This window comes from Heteronotia binoei, chromosome 5 (assembly GCF_032191835.1).
Source record: "Heteronotia binoei isolate CCM8104 ecotype False Entrance Well chromosome 5, APGP_CSIRO_Hbin_v1, whole genome shotgun sequence".
NCBI lineage: Eukaryota > Metazoa > Chordata > Lepidosauria > Squamata > Gekkonidae > Heteronotia > Heteronotia binoei.
This window is the reverse complement of record NC_083227.1, coordinates 20,799,848-20,819,081: the sequence shown is the minus strand read 5'-3', so window position 1 is coordinate 20,819,081 and position 19,234 is coordinate 20,799,848. Positions and strand designations below refer to the sequence as shown.

General features: G+C 45.8%; 1 protein-coding gene across 1 annotated transcript; it reads left to right on the top strand.

Annotated features, from left to right (window-relative positions):
* The first annotated feature begins 453 nt into the window (after nt 1-453).
* On the top strand, nt 454-17,326 carry LOC132572199 (E3 ubiquitin-protein ligase TRIM7-like). Its single transcript, XM_060239034.1, is given in 9 exon segments — nt 454-861; nt 864-918; nt 6,462-6,622; nt 8,608-8,703; nt 10,169-10,399; nt 12,720-12,742; nt 13,897-14,015; nt 15,049-15,081; nt 16,777-17,326. Coding segments are annotated over 9 exon segments (1,605 nt in total). The 5' UTR covers nt 454-486; the 3' UTR covers nt 17,289-17,326.
* The last annotated feature ends 1,908 nt before the right edge of the window (nt 17,327-19,234 follow it).

Below are 19,234 nucleotides of genomic sequence, written 5' to 3'. Positions count from 1 at the left end.
CCACTTTGTGAGCTCCTGGCATTAAAGTTGTCAGCTACTGCATCAATTAGAGTGCTCTGGGGTCATCCTTCCTGAGCTACGACAAAAATGTGTGAGCTGAAGGCTAAAAATCTGCGTTTAGCTCACGCTAATTCAGTTTAGAGGGAACACTGCTCCCAAGATTTTGACTGCCTCGAGGCCTCCATAGCGTTTCATCCCGCACTGAGCTCACCTCTGAATGTCTGGCCCTGAAAACCCCACGACGTTACCGTGACTCAGTTGTGCCTTCACACTCCCCCCCCCCCCCCCGCTCTAGGATGCAAAGGGGGCACTACTTCCCTCCCAGTCCCAAGGCCCTTCCTCGAGTTCAGAGGCTGCCCTGTTTCTATTGCCACGCTGGGGATTCGACGTCATTTGCCGGAAGGGAAACGCCCCGTTGCTGCTTTGGAGAAGGGAGAAAACGAAACTAACTTTCTGGCGCTCGCTCGTCTTCCTCTCGAGGCAGCCATGGCGGCTGAGGGTCCTGTGCAGGAGCTCTGCGAGGAAGCCTCTTGCTCCATCTGCCTGGACTTCTTCAGGGACCCGGTGACCATCGCCCAGTGCGGCCACAACTTCTGCCGAGCCTGCCTGACCCGCAGCTGGGGGGAGTCCGGGGCTGAGGCTTCCTGCCCCCAGTGCAGAGGACCCGCTCGGGAGGGGGACCTCCGCCCCAATTATCAGCTGGCCAGCATTGTGGAAATAGCCAAGAAATTCACCCTGCGGGAGGGGAAAGATGCTGCAGGGGCGAATGGGCAACTCTGCCAGAAGCACCAGGAGCTCCCCAGGTTGTTCTGCAAGGGCGGCGAAGACCCCCTCTGCGCGGGCTGCGGCATAGCCCAGGAGCTCAAAGAGGTACTACGGTAATTCCTCTCGAGGAGGCTGCCCGAGACAGCAGGGCAAGTAACAGATCATGATGTGGAATAGCTGAAGATTCTTCGTTCTTGGCTTCTCTGGAGATTCAGTCCAGTGAAAACAGTCTAGTTTAAATGCAAATAGTGATGGATATTAAAGCAGTGAAATGTAGGAACCGAAGAGCGAACTGGGATTTGGCTATGAGGAAAGGTTGAAGGAGCTGGGCATGTTTAGCCTGGAGAGGCGGCAGCTGAGAGGTGATAGGATCACCATCTTCAAGTACTTGAAGGGCTGTCATCTAGAGGATGGTGTGGAATTGTTTTTTGTGGCCCTAGAAGGTAGGACCAGAACCAATGAGTTGAAATTAAATCAAAAGTTTCTGGCTCAACATTAGGAAGAACTGCCTGACCATTAGAGCGATTCCTCAGTGGAACAGGCTTCCTCGGAAGGTGGTGGGCTCTCCTTCCTTGGAGGTTTTTCAACAGAGGCTAGATGGCCATCTGACAGCGATGAAGATCCTGTGGATTTGGAATAGGTATTTGTGGGTTTCCTGCAGTGTGCAGGGGATTGGACTAGATGACCCTGGAGGTCCCTTCAGTGATTCTAGCCTGGCTGTAAGGTCAGACATCCTGCTTGATAATATGTGGAAGGGCTCCTCTTCTCCCCCCCTCCCCGCTGGACACATCTGGTTCTCCAGAGTATGGAAAGAGGCCAGTGGGCTGGGCAGACCCAGCAGTACTCTTCCTTGTGTCTGGTTTCACCAGCACTGGTGAATTTGCCTCTTGGTGTGTGGTGTGGGCCTCTCCCACCATAATAATATCAATATTAAGCATTATTTTCAAATACATATTTTTTCTGTTTTAGGCAAAAATTAATAAATTTTCCTGGACCATAAACTTTTTTTCCCTGTTGCGAGAAAAAAAAAATGTAAACATTTTCTTCCACCCTAAAAGTTCATATTTTTTTTTTCTTCTGATTGTAAAAGAATGTAAAACATTTCTGTGAACCCGTAAAAGTATTGTGGGCTCTAGGCACTGTGCCTAATGGATAAATCAGCCCTGCAAAGCCCTTTCAAGCTTAAGGGCTTGCTAGCTGAATATAATATAATATAATATTGAATCTAGTAAATTAATACTATTGCATAAGCCACAAATTGGCTCACAAAGTAGCAGCTCAAAAAAGACACTTGAGGGGTGGATTCTCTGTGATGGGGAAGGCCCTGCTGCCATCTCTTCTTTTCCTCATCCCATCCCACCAGGCGACCCTTTGATGGCAGCCCTCTCTGTACTGGTACCTCACCCAGCCTTTCACTGCCAGGCCACCTTCATCTGAGGGCCTTATGCCATAAGATCCCATTGGGATTTTTCCCAGGTGAAAGCACCCACAGATGCCCCACATCTGTGCCCAGCATGCAAATGTTCTTAAAGATCCAGGATGCGAAGACATATTGTTTTATTTTTTTTGCATTCAGAATACAGAAGAATTAAGAATTAGGAATCCTGAGGACTGGAAGGTAGCAAATGTCACCCCCATCTTTAAAAAGGGTTCCAGAGGAGATCTGGGAAATTACAGGCCAGTCAGTCTGACTTCAATACTGGGAAAGTTGGTAGAAACCATTATCAAGGACAGAATGAGTAGGCACATTGATGAACATGAGTTATTGAGGAAGACTCAGCATGGGTTCTGTAAGGGAAGATCTTGCCTCACTAACCTGCCTCATTTCTTTGAGGGGGTGAACAAACATGTAGACAAAAGAGACTCGATAGATATTGTTTACCTTGACTTCCGGAAAGCTTTTGATAAAGTTCCTCATCAAAGGCTCCTTAGAAAGCTCCAGAGTTATGGAGTAAAAGGACAGGTCCTCTTGTGGATCAAAAACTGGCTAATAATAGGAAGCAGAGAGTGAGTATAAATGGGCAGTCTTCTCAGTGGAGGACGGTAAGCAGTGAAGTGCCGCAGGGCTCAGTACTGGGTCCATGCTTTTTAACTTGTTCATAAATGATCTGGAGTTGGGAGTGAGCAGTGAAGAATCCAAGTTTGCAGGTGACACTAAACTGTTCAGGGTGGTAAGAACCAGAGAGGATTGTGAGGCACTCCAAAGGGATCTGTTGAGGCTGGGTGAGTGGGCGTCAACATGGCAGATGAGGTTCAGTGTGTCCAAGTGCAAAGTAATGCACATTGGGGCCAAGAATCCCAGCTACAAATACAAGTTGATGGGGTGTGAACTGGCAGAGACTGACCAAGAGAGAGATCTCGGGGTCGTGGTAGATAACTCACTGAAAATGTCAAGACAGTGTGCGATTGCAATAAAAAAGGCCAACGCCATGCTGGGAATTATTAGGAAGGGAATTGAAAACAAATCAGCCAGTATCATAATGCCCCTGTATAAATCGATGGTGCGGTCTCATTTGGAATACTGTGTGCAATTCTGGTCACCGCACCTCAAAAAGGATATTATAGCATTGGAAAAAGTGCAGAAAAGGGCAACTAGAATGATTAAAGGGTTGAAACACTTTCCCTATGAAGAAAGGTTAAAACGCTTGGGGCTCTTTAGCTTGGAGAAACATCGACTGTGGGGTGACATGATAGAGGTTTACAAGATAATGCATGGGATGGAGAAAGTAGAGAAAGAAGTACTTTTCTCCCTTTCTCACAATACAAGAACTAGTGGGCATTCAATGAAATTGCTGAGCAGTCAGGTTAAAACGAATAAAAGGAAGTACTTCTTCACCCAAAGGGTGATTAACATGTGGAATTCACTGCCACAGGAGGTGGTGGCGGCTACAAGCATAGACAGCTTCAAGATGGGGTTAGATAAAAATATGGCGCAGAGGTCCATCAGTAGCCACAGTTGTATATATATGTGTGTGTGTGTGTGTATAATTTTTTTTGGCCACTGTGTGACACAGAGTGTTGGACTGGATGGGCCATTGGCCTGATCCAACATGGCTTCTCTTATGTTCCTAAGTTACAACGAAGACAATCCCTCCAAATCAAACTCAAGTTAGCTCTTTTTAGACTGTATAAGAGAGTTTATTGTGGCAGTATGAGAATCCATAACGGTCATTTGTTTGTAAGGTTAGTGGTGTTGTCTGGAGCGCCAGCTTGGAAGAGATGCTGTCTGTGAGAGGGTGGACGAGCTGGCTTGGAGTTAAATCTGAAAAGCGGCTTAAAAATCTGTCAGGGGCCATCCAGATTCATGCAGTTCCAGCTTTGCTGCCTTACAGACTTGGATCTCCTTTTGGAGGTTTGTCATAATAGATCCGATTAAAAGCATTAAATATCGATAAATATGCAAAAATATACATATATTTAAAGTAGATTTTAAAGGCCTTGGTGATTGCCTCAATAAAGAATCAAATTGTGCAGTGGCAACAAAAGCATTATTACCATTATTGGCTCTAGCCATACATGTTCTGGCCCATTGGTCTTTCTGAGTGGTCATACCAGTAATATTGCCGAATAGCTCCTGACATTACAATGCAACAATTATTTCTTATAAATTGACCAAGGTGAATTTTTTTTACAGGTTATTGTCTGTGACCAAGGGCAAAGATGTTAATCAGAAGCCTGATTCGTGATCATTTGCTGTCATGGTCAGGTATAATTTCCTATAGTAATGGTTCAGTTGTGTACCTTTCTCACCTGGTCAGAAAAACTTGATGCAGCCAGGAGACAATAGTGACAGGAGCCATTCTGGAATATCACTGATTTCACCACCGAGGAAGATCAGTGGGTCAAGGCCACATATGGTCAAGGCCGGTGTTAATGCTCATTTGTGTGTGTGTGTGTGTGTGTAACCCAGGCACTGGAAGTAAGGGCAAGTACAAGGCTTAAGGTCTCCTTGCTTAAATCCCCCCTCCTACTCACACAACTTGACATAAGCAAAGTAACTATTTATTATAAGAGTAAACAGTTTTGTACACAGGGTATGGTGCTCCCCACCCCCAAAGTACTTTCCCTTCCCAAACCAGAGATCCAGCAGTCAGGGTCCCAAAAGTGCTGCCTTCTTGATGACGCTGCCCCAGTCTCAGTCCCTCAGAAGCAGCAGGCCTCCAGTGGGAAGGAAAGTCCTCAGGGCCTCTCTCATCACCATCCAACAGAAGTCGGCTTCAGTTCATAGGCAGGTGGTCTGGGGGGCTAACCTCCAGAAAAACAGTCAGTTCCAAAAAACAGAAGGCCCACACCAGACAAAAAGCTCTTCAGCTGAGGCCTCAGCACTTCAGTCCTTGGAGAGCCCAAACGACTAGGCCTCTGCTTCTCCCACTACCCAGTTGTCTTTTCTTCTAGTCACTCCTACATACACTCCTCCCAATATGCGAATGAAGTGCTTTCACTTCTCTCCCCAACAGCATATATCCCCAAAGCTCTACATGTGTGTGTGGTATATTTGTCCATATTTAATGTTTTTTATGTGACTAACAATTACTGAGCATGTAAATTTATATCTCTTTAATCTTTAGATCAGGAGTGGCCAAACTTGCTTAAACATAAGAGCCACATAGAATAAATGTCAAATGCTTGAGAGCCACAAGACATGAATATCAGATGTTTATCAGATGTTTATCATGAATATCAGATGGAGGGAGGGAGGAAGGCAAATAGATGGGGGAGGGAGGAGAGGAGATGTGGAAAGAAAGTAACTTTAACTTTAAATGCATTCTCCAAACCACTGGCTGGCTTGATTTGGAGAGCTTCTTGACTTGGAGAGCTGTTGGAGGCTTCAAGAGCCACACAATATGTGTGAAAGAGCCACATGTGGCTCCCAAGCTGCAGTTCAGCCATCTCTGCTTTAGGTTCTTAATTCAGTTCAGTTTGGGTTAAGTCCCACCCTCTTTTTCTGTCTTTACTTGTCATAATTGCCCCTCAGGAATGCCATTGCAAGAAAGGTGTTTGGAAGCTCCTCTGGTACACTGCAAATGGCCGCTAAAAGGTGGTTTACATGGAAGCAGGAGCTGTGATTTGTTCAATGACTTTCAAAGGAATCTGAAGCTTAATAAAAATTTGTGTAACCTGGGTTCTCCCAGCAGCCCCAGCTGAAGGAAGACATTATGGACCTGGGTTTGTTAATGGAGGGGGCAGTGATGAAAAGGAATGCAGCAGTACCTCCAGCCCACTGTCCTTCATTTCCTAACAATGAAGATAGCCAGTTCATAAAAAAGAAGAAACAAAAAAACTCCCAGACTCTCCACACCTCAGTATCCATTTACAAGTAGAACCTAAAATATAAGCAGGGCTGTTTTCTCTCTTGGGCCCTGAGGTTTCTCTCTCCCTTTTCTCTTCAGAACTTTTTTTTCAGTTCTCCTACAGACTGCCCATTTATACTCACTCTCTGCTTCCTATTAATTAGCCAGTTTTTGATCCACAAGAGGACCTGTCCTTTTACTCCTCCTACAGCTCCCTCACACAGATAAAATACCTCCCTCCCCCCCCCCCAACCCATAGGATTACATTTGGTTGCACCCAGCTTATATATGTGTGTGTGCTATTGTTAAACTGAACAAGGCACTAATTATATCCAGTCATTGCAAGGACAGGTACAGTTCTGAGGGAAAAATGAATCCTGTGTCTTTGTTTTGGGCACTAGGCAGTGGTGGCAGCTGAGAAAGGGAGAGTTTGCCAGAAGCACCAGGAGCCCCTGAAGCTCTTCTGCAAGGACGATGAAGCCCTCATCTGTGTGGTCTGTGACCGATCCAAGGAGCACAGAGAACATGAAACCCTTCCTCTTGAGGAGGCCTCCCAAGAGTACAAGGTAAGAAGTCTACATGGTAGAGGTTGATGGGGAAGAGCCATAGGTCTCTCTGCAGGGAAACTCTCCAGTTTCCGCCACAGCCTCTGGGTCCAAACTGGGGAGAGAAAACACCTTCTTCCTTCATGGCATCGTGACTCCCTTTTAATTGCCTCCAGAATCCTTGCTGAGGCCGATGTGGGGAGATATGGGGAAAGACTCACTTTATGTCTAAGCCAGGAGTGTCAAGCTCCTTTGTTATGAAGAACGGATCTGACATAAATGAGACCTTGTCAGGCCTGACCATGCGTGTCATAAAATGTAATGTCAGGTAGCAGGGATATAAACTTTATAAAGGACACAGACAAAGACAATTAAAGTTGTTTTTTTAAACTTAAAATATGGTTAAAAGATTAGCACTCTTGCAATATTTTGTTTAGTTAACAGGATTTGATAACTGACATCTCTTGCTCTTAACTGTGACATCAAAATTTGGAGACAACATTTGCACTGTAGCAATCGTGGGTATGCTGTTCAAGTGTTGTTCAGGTGTGTATCTGGCTTTCAGTTGAGGCAAGCGGGCATCCTTTTCTCTACTGTTATACCATCCATTGTCCTCCCATACAATGACTCATCATCTGGACTATTATATTCAGGCTGATAATCATGTTTTCATCTGCAAGATGTGCCCACTCTGCCTGTGTTATACTTACTGACCTGTGTTGTTTTAATTGTATACTGTTGATTTATTGTTGAATTTTAATTGTTTTTATTATGTTTGTAATCTGCCCTGAGCCCATATGGGAAAAGGTGGAATATAAATCTGCAAAAATGAATAAAAAATAAAAATATCTGTAGATTGCAAACCTACTTTTGATTTACTGGCATTCATTACAGAAATCTCATAGCCAATGCTTTGAGCCTAAGGGCCAGAGGAAAATATGAAATGGCTGGGCTTTGCAAGCTTTTGTACATAAATTGCTTCACATGCTGGTCCGCCAATGGAGAAAATAGAGGCTTTGCTCTGTAGCTTGACTGAGCAAGCCTGGCAAAGGAAGCTGTGATGCAGAAGGAAGCAAAGAGAGGGAGATCGAAGCAGACAACAGCGAGTTGTTTTCAGGCCTGATAGGAGCCCTCTGGAGGCCTGATCCAGCCCACAGGATGCATGTTTGACACCCTTGGTCTAAGCTTTCATGTGCAGCACACTTCTGTTTCTGTATCTGATCTTCTGTGTCTACCAGCTTTAATCCTACCCTACCCCCGCTGCTTTCTCAATTTAAGTTGTTGTCTTTGAGTTTGGCAAAACATTGTGGTCTTTCTGCTCAGCTTTGTTTCTCAAACCTGCTCTGGATGAAGGCAGCACCTTTAAGACCAACAAACTTTACAGTGACCTTAAATACATGGAGGAACAAGATTTGGGACTATTTTATTCTTAGTAAATGGGCATATTCGAATGAAGATTTATCTCCGATCATAGAACAATGGTACCCAGTTGTTACTTACCTGACTGAACACAATATTCTGCCTAGGAACGTAATGTATCAGAATTTGATTTGCTTTTGACATGCTGCAAATGTTATGTTGTTATAGTTTTTGTTAAACAACTTATCTGTATATGTAATTCTGGGAGAAAACTGTGGAAACGAAGAAAAATAATAAATTTTGAATTAAAAAAAAAACCAACAAACTTTTATTCAGAATGTAAGCTTTCGTGTGCATGCACACTTCTTCAGACGAGGAATGAGGTACAGTACTCATTCCTCGTCTGAAGGAAGTGTGCATGCACATAAAAGCTTACGTTCCGGATCAAAGGTTGTTGGTCTTAAAGGTGCTACTTGACTCCTGCTTTGTTCTACTAGTTCAAACCAACATGGCTGCCGACCTGGATCTGCTCTGGATCATTCTTTCAGTATCCTGTCAAGAGAGGTTTTATGGATAAATGTGGAATGGAAGGTATCAATAAACTTCAATAAAGAATTCAGTCTCTATTTTGGGTCTCCCTCCACCAGGATCGGTTCTGCAGCTGTCTGGAGATTCTGAAGAAGGAGAGAGAAAGAATTGTGTCATATAAAGGAGATGTAGAGAAGGAAAGCCAAGACCTGCTCGTAAGTGCCACTGTTGCTGGGGAGTGAACAGATTCTAGAACTCGTGCTAGAGGCAGCAATGGAGTACAGCTACAGAAAAGTCAATTCATGTGGCCCCCCCCCCCTTCCTTCCAATTTGGAAATTATGTGCACAGACGGTCAGTATTCAGCAGACCAGACCCCCAGAGGTAGACTTAATGTTGCAATTCTAATCAAAGGTATATTTGAGCAGTGGTGCTGGGGGGTGTTGCAGAACTGCACCTGCCCTCTGGCGGCTGAGTCAACCCCCTAGGGGGGTGCCTGGTGGGCATTTTGCCCCTGGTATGGGTGTTTTTATCTGGGGCAATCAGTTGACTTCCCAAGGCGCTCTCTGCTGTGGAGTGTATTCTGGGCAAAGGACCTTGTGGTTCCAGATGCCATTTGTGTGCATGCATCAACACTGCGAGCCAGGAAAAGACTCTGGAAAGAGTTAAGTCCCCCTCCCCCCTCACAATGCTTGCTGACAATGCTGATGGGGGGTGGAGGGGAAGCACTTGGGATGCTCAGAAGCATGAAGATTTTTCCCCTCTGCACTGTTTTCTTGGCCATAATGCAGTTCAGGGAGGGATGGTGGCTCAGTGGTAGAGCATTTGCTTGGTAAGCAGAAGGTCCCAGGTTCAGTCCCCGGCATCTCCCAACTAAAAAGGTCTAGGCAAATAGGTGTGAAAAACCTCAGCTTGAGACCCTGGAGAGCTGCTGCCAGTCTGAGTAGACAATACTGACTTTGATGGACCGAGGGTCTGATTCAGTAGAAGGCAGTTTCAGATGTTTTCATATGTTCAGGGAAGCTGCAGTTTAGATTGGGAGACTAAATGAGTGGAAGGGACTTCTGAGCTCTTCTGCCCCCGGTGGTGTTTCTACTCAACTGTCACATCTCGTCCCCTGATGGGAACTGGGGGAGTCAACCTATGGAGGGTGTTTTACTGCAGGAACAAATGGACTCAAGAAGCCCCTTCTACTTTCTGGGTCTTCTGCTGCAGACTTAATTCTCTGTGGCTGAAAGAACCCCTCCAGGAGTTGGAAGGGGAATCCTTGTGTTCTGGTCCTGAGAATGCGTCTTGGTGAATCTTCCTCTTTCCCTGCTGATGGTTAATTGTGATTTCTGTGAAAGGCAAAAGTGCTCTTCCAATAGGAAGAAGAAGAGATTGGATTTATACCGCTCCCTTCACTGCCCAAAGGAGTCTCGGAGCGGCTTACAGTCTCCTTTCCGTTCCCCTCCCCACAACAGACACCTTGTGAAGTACATGGGGCTGAGAGAGCTCTCCCACAGTTGCCCTTGTGCAGAACAGTTCTGAGAGAACTTGCAGCTGACCCAAGGTCTCATCAGCAGGTGAATGTGGAGGAGTGGAGAATTAAAACTGGCCTCCTCTAGTGCTTCTTCCCACTGCAAAGACCAGCTGTGTTCCTTTCCTGACACAGGCCTGCTTTTCTTCTTTTCCCATCTTAGAAGCAAACCAAAGGAGAGAAGCAAGAGACGGTAGCCAAGTTCAGGCAACTGCACATGTTTCTGGAGGAACAAGAGAAACTTTTGCTGGCTCAGATGGAAGAGGTGGAGATGGAGGTGGCAAAGAAAAGGGACCAGCGCCTGGCTGAACTCTCTGAGGCCCTCTCCTCTCTGGAAAGCCTCATCCAGGAGATGGAGGAGAAGTGTCAGCAGTCGGCTAGTGAACTCCTGCAGGTGAGCGGGTGGCAGGAACAGGCAGGGTCCTCATAGGGAGAAAGCTGGCTCCAAACCCGTTCTGTGCCTCCTTCACTGGGGCAGAAAGCAAATGAGCCCTGTTAATGTTGCCACTGTGTTCTTGTTTCCTTTCTCCACATGTGGCCCTCTAGGGTTGCTTGTTCAGCAACACAAGCTCTAACTCTATTGCTTTTAATTTAATTTTTAGATTGATATCTCGTCCTGTCCCGCAAGCGGGCTGAGGACAGCTTACAACAATAAAACAACAGAGTTAGAAGAATGTCATAAAAACAGACATTATGAAACAGCAGCGCAGTAAACAATCTTACAGACGTAGGCGGTAAAGAGCGTGCGGCTGATGGCCAACAGCATAACACAACACCATCGTGGTGAAATGCTGGGGGGAGGTGATGACTCAAAGCATATCCCCTGGATTAATTAAAAACCTGGCAGATGAGCTCCGTCTTACAAGCCCTGTGAAATCTTGATAAGTCCCACAGGGCCCAGATCTCCAGCAGGAGCTCATTCCATCAGGTGAGGACACGGAATGAAAAGGCCCTTGTTGAATCCAGCCAGGCATCCTTAGGACCAGGGAGTGTGAGCAGATGTTGAGCAGCGGACCTCAGAGCCTGGGGGGGCGGGGTGTGGTTCATATGGGAAGGGGGGGTCCCGAAGATATGCTGCCAGTTTGCTGTTCAAAAGCCAGCTTACTGCTTGATTGCTATTTTCACAAATTAATTTATCTTTCAAACAAAAGAACGCTTGGATGCGCCTTTTAGTGGTTTAAGAAAATATTGAGGAAGGCGTCAGGGATTTTCCTTAGGATAGCCGTGACTGGCGCAGTAATGCGCCATCCAGTGTTCACGCCTTGGGGGTAAGTATTGTGGGCCTGGCATGACTTTGTCCACGGGGTCGCAAAGAGTCGGACTCGACTGTGCAGCTGAACAAGAAAATTGTGGGTTGGAAATGTTGAAGGCGTCAAGTGCCGGGTGGGCCCACAGCCGTAGAGCTGCTTCCAGGGGATTGCAGAAGAGCCCATTGTCAGCTGAGCTTGGGGGTGCTGGCGTGTCATGGGCCTCTGCCTGGGTCTCTCCCCCACCTTTTGTGCCACAGTCTTGCTTTCCCACCTGCTGCTGCTTGTTAGAGCCCTCCTTTGCTCTCAGGCTAAGAATCAGTAGGCCGTGACTTGTGATGGTTGTGGTGTGGGGAGGGAGAAGAAGAAGAGATTGGATTTATATCCCACCCTTCTCTACTCAAAGGAGTCTTCGAGCAGCTTACAAATCTCCTTTCCCTTCCCCACCCCAAAACAGACACCCTGTGAGGTAGTTGGGGCTGAGATTGCTCTCCCACAATTGCCCTTGAGCAGAACAGTCTTGAGAGAACTTGTCGCTGACCCAAGGTTACATCAGCAGTTGCATGTGGAGGAGTGGGGAATCAAACCCGGTTTTCCCAGATAAGAGTCTGCACACTTAACCACTACACCAAACTGGGAGGGGTTAGCGAATGCCTCTGCTCTAGGAGGCAAAGACAGTATTTTTTGCTGGTGAATCTCTCACTCACTTGAGGCTGTGACACCATTTAGAAAAGTTAGCCACTTACCAAAGGTCTAAACTCTGGAGCATGCCCTGGGATCACACTGGGGGAGAAGGAGTGATGGCCATTAGTTAGTGAATTACAGGGGAAGAAGGTAGATGGAGGAATTTCTGAAGCATGTGAATGTACATGTAAGACCAATACATGGAAGGAAAACCTGGTTCCAGGGTAGCTCTTTGAGACAATGGAAAATGAGGGCTATATGCAAGATTTTCTATGGCAACTTTTACCAAGGGGATGAGGGTAGAGAGCCAGTTTGGTGTAGTGGTTAAGTGTGTGGACTCTTATCTGAGAGAACCGGGTTTGATTCCCCACTCCTCCACTTGCAGCTCCTGGAATGGCCTTGGGTCAGCCATAGCTCTGGCAGAGGTTGTCCTTGAAAGGGCAGCTGCTGTGAGAGCCCTCTCAGTCACATCCACCTCACAGGGTGTCTGTTGTGGGGGAAGAAGGTAGAGGAGATTGTGAGACACTGAGATTCAGAGTGGAGGGCAGGATATAAATCCAATTTCTTCTTCTACTATTACTACTGCTGAGCTGTCAAATCTGTCATTCATATGTACTCTGAAATGGCTTCACTTTGCCCGCTGATGTCATTCCCTCAGGAAGTTCCCACAGTTTAAGAAGGTACAACCCCTGTTCTTGAGACACAGAAAAAAAGGACTTCTCAGTGTGACCTGTGGCAGATGTTGAGTTTCCTCTTCTCTCTGTTTCTCTCTTCACTTTTTAGGATGCCCGAAGCACCTTGCAGAGGTAAGTGGAGTTCTCCTTCATTACCTTCCTGATGCTCAGATGGATCTGAGGAACAGGTGAAGAAAGTGGCCCTTCAGGCCCTTCAGGCGCAGGACCACAGCAGATCTCAATACGTTTGTTCATGGCAAACTGCAGATGAACACAGTCCCATGGACGGAAACTCATGCCCCAAAGCAGCATTTGTCTCTGCCATGTCTCGATCCTGCCCTTCCTCTAAGGAGCTCAAGGGAAGCAAACTTGGCTTCTCTCCCTCATAACAGCCCTGTCAGAAGTTCCAAACTACCAGACAGTGTAATGTAGAGGTCAGTGGTGTTCTGACCAAGCTTGCACATAGAACTTCAAATAAGAGCATGTAGCAAAAAGATGTTTAGGAGAACGTGGAAATCTAACAGATACGTTTTGAACCTTGTTGGTCTTCTATGAATTTATTGTAAATATTGGATTCCAGTGATAGATAAGCCTCCAAACTGAAGAAAGACAGATGAAACGTCTTGATATCTAGAACAGATGTCTTTGGAAGGACTTCCTTTAGTTCTATGAACTAAATACTGGAATATTGTTACTCCTTTGTGATTGGAAAGACTGTTTTTGAACTGTCTTCTGTGAACATCTTTTTGTTACAGGCTCTTGTTTATTTGAAGTTCTCTGTGCAAGCTTGGTCAGAACACCACTGACCTCTCTCTACATTACACTGTCTGGTTGTTTAAAATGTATAGTGTCTCTTAGCAGTTTTTTATTTGCACAGCGGTATGCCAAGCTCCTATAGTTTCGCTGTTAAAGAAGTTCAGCTGCAAGAAAAAGAGAATGGCCCAGGACCACCCAGCAAGCTGAGAGTTAAACCAGGGCCTCTGCGGTCCTAATCCATCTGCCTATTCACTACAACCACAGTAGCTTTGTTCCCTCAACAGATGTAAGCAGGGGATGTGAAGTTGCTGTTTTAAGGGAAAGCCACCCATTCCTTTTGGCATCTGATCTGGCCTTCAGGTGCCTGGCTTTGGGTTCTCTGGAGGAGTTGTCAGGGGACAGAGTCTCCTTTTCCTCTGCTTTCAGCAACTTCTGGTGTCTCTGGGCCTTCTTCTTAGTCCTGCCTTCATTCTTTTGCTTCATTCTGAATTTGATAGATGGGGCCTGGCATCTCCCCCCCGCCCCTCCAGGTATGAAGAAAAAAAGGCATTTGAAAAACCAGTGACTTTTTCTCCTGCATTGAAGTGGAGGATCTGGGATGTCTGCGATGTCCATCACTTGCTGGAAGGTGTCGTGAAGCAACTGAAAGGTAACAAAGAACAGCTGGAGGGGTTTCATACAGGTCATTAAGTGAGGCCAGGTATGAATGTGGAACCATCAAGATCACTTGTAACACTAGCAGGGCTAGGCGTGCAGGGAATTTGTATGCCAATCTCAAAAGGCTGTTTTAGTTCACCAAGGAACATTTCCCCATTAAAAATTCCTTCTCTGGGTTTAGCACATGATTGCATTCTCTGGATTTTCTCACTGCGTACATTTTGATCTCTCCTGTTTCCTTTCAGGAAAATTCCTCCCCATTGTCTCTCTCTGGCTGTGATCACACACACTAAATAATGCACTTTCCATCCACTTTCCACCTGGATGTTGCCAATTCACACAGGAAAATCCAGTTGAAAAGGGCATTGAAAGTGGATTGAAAGTGCATTTTTAGTGTGTGTGATTGCAGCCTCTGTGGCCAAATTAAATCTCTCGAAACTGACCACTTGGATTGAGTGTTTTATTGCAGGGGTGGTCAAAGGTAGCTCTCCAGATGTGTTTTTTGCCTACAACTCCCATCAGCCCCAGCCATTGGCCATGCTGGCTGGGGCTGATGGGAGTTGTAGGCAAAAAAAAAATCTGGTGAGCTACCGTTGGCCACTCCTGTTTTATAGGTTTGAAAGTCTCCTGGCTGAGCCCACAAAACGGCCTCAAGGGGACTGACAGTGCTGTTTTAAGCAGAATGACACCTACAAGTCCACTGAAACCATGTTGCTGAAAAGTCTGCTTCGGATAGTGCTGTGAGACATTCTGTTTCTGAAGAAATGTGGCCCGTAGCAGGCAGGAAGGCCACCAGGAATTCCACCTTTTCTGCCTTGAACATCCTGAAGAATGTCAGAATGAAAATGTAGCAAAGTAACAACTCGGGAGTATTTACCTCAGAAAAGATTTCTGCCATGAGCAGTCTCCCGGAGAGGCAGTGTAGAAATGTTATTTTAAAAATAAATAAATGGATATTTTAGCTGAAAGATTTGTGATATATACAAGCATCATCTGCTCACTTTCTGTTCCATTTGCTTCTTCAGACACTCTGGATTCTGGACTTCACCCCCAGAAAGGTACATTTTGTGCACTAATCAGTTGTTTCAAATCTAACAAGCTTCACCTCACAATCTCTCTTCTGCTTAGTATTTTGGCAGTGATGAAATTCCCGGGACACTTCTGTTTTGTCCCTCAAAATCTCACCCTCCCTGCCCCATCCAGTTCCTCAATGCTCTCTTCTCAGGAGACTTGTCAAGATTTACCAGGATGGCAGAGAAGGGGAACTCTGAAGGGATGACCTGCCTCCTTTCATCTCCTAAGAACTGAAGAAGAGTTTTTGCTGGATCAGACCAGTGGCCCATCTAATCTACCATCCTCACTCACATAGTTGCCAACCAGTTCCTCTGGAGGTCTGACAACAGGGCACAGAGGCCAAGGCCTTCCCGTGATGTTGTCTCCTTTCACTGGTATACAGAGGCGTACTGCCTCTGAATGTGGAGGTTCTCTTTAGTCCTTTTGGCTAGTAGCCACTGATGGATCTATTCTCCATGAATCTGTGCGCATGGACATCAGTGCATTTCTCTCACAGGGGATTCAACATTGTAATCATTTGTTGAGTAAATAAATATTTCCATTCTTCCTGTCCTATCAGTCATGTGATCCTGAAGCATCTGGTTCTTTCTAGAAGTCGCAGCTATCTGATTCACACAGAGTTTTAAGAGAATTCTGTAAATTAAGGGAATGTAAATCCCACTGTCCTTCCATCTCCCAAGTTACTTACACTGTAAAGCATAGAAACTGTTATTGGAGGGCAGGGAATTATTTTGGTTTTGCTTTCTGGGAGATACCTGGCATGACAGGAAAGGGGGGAGCTATACATTTTAAAGCAAACAATTGAAGGTTGGTTTAGGGTATGAGGAGGATCCTTTTGTGAGTCCTTTGTCAACCTGCTGTGAGCTTTAGCTAAGATTTCATGCCACCTCCCCATTCAGTCAGAGACAGAAATTGTGGCCCAAAGGAAAAGAACATCCGAATCCTGAATGTGGCTGTTGGAAATCCTAAGGATTTGAGCAGAAACGTCATTCTTGGGATATACCTAGGATGAAGACTTAAGAAGACCTGCTTTGCAAGTTTAACCCATTCTGCCCCTCTCATTTTTAAGTGGTCAAGGTGTTTGTGGAAGAGCTATTCCATATGTGATTTTTGCTTGTTTATAAAGGTGGATGAAAAGTACTGGGGTCCCCAACGTGGTACCCTTGGGCACCACAGCATAAGAATCTGTGCTGAGTGAATAAAGGTAAGCTTTGGCAGCCATTTTGTGGCTGGCTCTGCCCCTTGTAGTAGCCATTTTGTCCCTGCACCCACCACCTTATGTCAGAACTCCCAAGGGTGTTCCTTGGAATGCAAAGGGTTGGGGTCCCCCAAAGTAGAGATTGCTTTTCCCTCCCTTCTTTGATATAGGATGTGAGGCACAGACTGTATTCACATGGGTTGCTAGTGTTTGTTCAAGCCCGGGCAGTCTGTTCTGTTTTTCGACTTCTTTAAATAGGACAGGGGAAGGAAAGAGGGTTAAAACCAAAATGCAGGATGGGGAAATACAATAATCCATTATGAGGAAATGTCTAAATAACCAGCCAGGTCTGGGAGATCCAGAGAGAATGGACATATGTGATACACGAACAGTAGTACCAGGTAGGCATGACGAACAATTCTGCCCTTTGTCTCCCAGTTGAACCTGCTTCTCTTCTCTCTCCTCCTCTCCCCCACAACAGCAAAAGTGACTCTGGATTCAGACACAGCCCATCTCATACTCGTCCTGTCTGAGGATCAGAAAAGCATGAGAGAAGGGGATAAAGCTCAACGCCTTCCTGATAATCCTAAGAGATTTGACCGGTGTGGTATTGTGCTGGGTTGTGAGGAATTCACAGGAGGCTGCCATTTCTGGGAAGTCCTTGTGGGAAATGAGGAACAATGGGCTGTGGGGGTGGCCAGGAGGTCTGTGAGGAGGAAGGGAAGCATCACCTTTAGTCCCGAGGAAGGGTTCTGGGTGGTGAGGAAGTGGTCAGGGGGGTTCAAGGCTTCCGTAGAAGAGGGTATCCTTCCCTTGACTGTGACTGATGGGGTGAAGAGGATCCGAGTGTGCCTGAACTACACTGGGGGTCGAGTGGCCTTTTTTGATGCTGACAAAGCAAGCCTTCTCTACGAGTTTTCTGGAGCCTTCTCTGGAGAGACCCTCCTGCCCTTTTTTGGGGTGCATTTGAAAGGCCGCCTCCAACTCTCTTAAGACAGTCATTTTGCACTGGGGGCCATTACTAAGACAATGTTATTTAACCATCCTGTTGTATAGCTGTGTGAAGGCGTTCTCTAGTGGCCCAGTCACCAAAACTGACTTAAATAAAATGGAATCTGTTTCCCTCTTCCATTTCCCAACATTCTCTTTGTTTAAAAGTTTATTTCTGACAGAAACAATGACCTGCTTCTGGGATTGCCAACTCTGGATTGTGAAATTCCTGAAGATTTGGGGGAGGCTGGGGATGGGTTTGTAGAGGGGGAGGGCAGTCAGCAGGGATGCAGTGCCATAGAGTCTGCCCTCCAAAAGTGCCATTTTCTCTGGGGGATGTGGTCAGTTGCAGTTATGGAGGGACTCTTGGAGATTTGACATCCTTACTTATTTTACATCCTGAATACCAGATCTGAAGAAGAGCTGCAAAATAGACCAACAGGCCTCTTTCATCTCCCAAAGGGCATTTTTTCGTACTTCTCCAGGGAAAAGTGGATGGAATACTTGGAAATCTGTTGTCAAATATCCCACATCCAGAAGCTCAAAACATCCAAGGAGCACAAATGTAAAAATACAGTTTAAAACAGGAGTGTCTAATGTCCAGCTCACAAGCCAGAACTGGCTCACCCAGGACTTTAATCAAGTCCGTAGGGCTTTTTTCTCCCCCCTCCTCTCCCTCCTGTTCTCCCCCTTTGAAGCTCCCAGGCAGCTGAAGTTCCCTCCTCTCTCTCCCTTGTCTTTGCCAGCTGCAGCAGGAAGCAAAGCTGCAAAGAAAATGCGGAGTGGATTTTCCATTAAAGTCTCTGTGCCCAGACAGATAGGGCTCAGAGACCTTAATGGAAAATCCATTCCATGTTTTCCTTGCAACTTTGTCTGTGCTGCAATGTGCTTCAATGGAGTCGAAATTGGTTTCACTTTTCAGCATTCCTGTAGCCAGTTGAAGCTCATGCTTCCTGGAATGATATCCTTGCAAATAAAGGACTGATGCTTTGAAACGGCCTTTCTCTGCTCAGTGTACCTGAGAACTGGTGCTTGGTGAGTACTCTAACCTGGGAACCCACAGCTAAAGGAGGATATTACAGCCAATTTGGTGTAGTGGTTAAGTGTGCGGACTCTTATCTGGGAGAACCGGGTTTGATTCCCCACTCCTTCACTTGTACCTGCTGGAATGGCCTTGGGTCAGCCATAGCTCTGGCAGAGGTTGTCCTTGAAAGGGCAGCTTCTGTAAGAGCTATCTCTGCCCCACCCACCTCACAGGGTGTCTGTTGTGGGAGGAGATATAGGAGATTGTAAACCGCTCTGAGCCTCTGATTCAGAGAAAAGGGCGGGGTATAAATCTGCAATTATTATTCTTCTACACTGGAGAGCTGTCGCTAATCTGAGTAGGCCCCATTTCATTATTTTTCCAAGCTCCAAGCATTTTATACTTTTTTTTTGCTGTGACCCTTGCGTTTTTTCTTGATGTTTTCTTTTAAAAATTCCATTGCCAAATCCCACTATTCCCCCCTCCTTTCCATTTTAAACAAAATAGTGCAAGAGTTTTACACATATTTGTATTTTAAATAAAAACATATCTGTATATCTGTGTCCTTTATAAAGTTTATATCTCTGCCACCTCACATTTCATGACACACATGGCCAGACCCCACAAAGTCCCATTTGTGTCAGATCCGGTCCACCTAACAAATGAGTTCGACATCCCTGGCTTGAAAGGTTGAGAAAAGATTTAACCAACTGGATGTATGGTTATTATTTTACAGAACATGCAATACTAGGTTTAACAGATTGCACACTACGGCAGTTGATCTTCCAGCCGCACCACCAAAAATGGGGGGTGCCAAATGATAGAATGTGATGTCACTAACATTCTAATAATTTCCCAAGTATCTATGGTTTTTATCAGAGAGATTAGGGAATTTCTAGAGAATTGTGATGTCACTTCCAGGTAG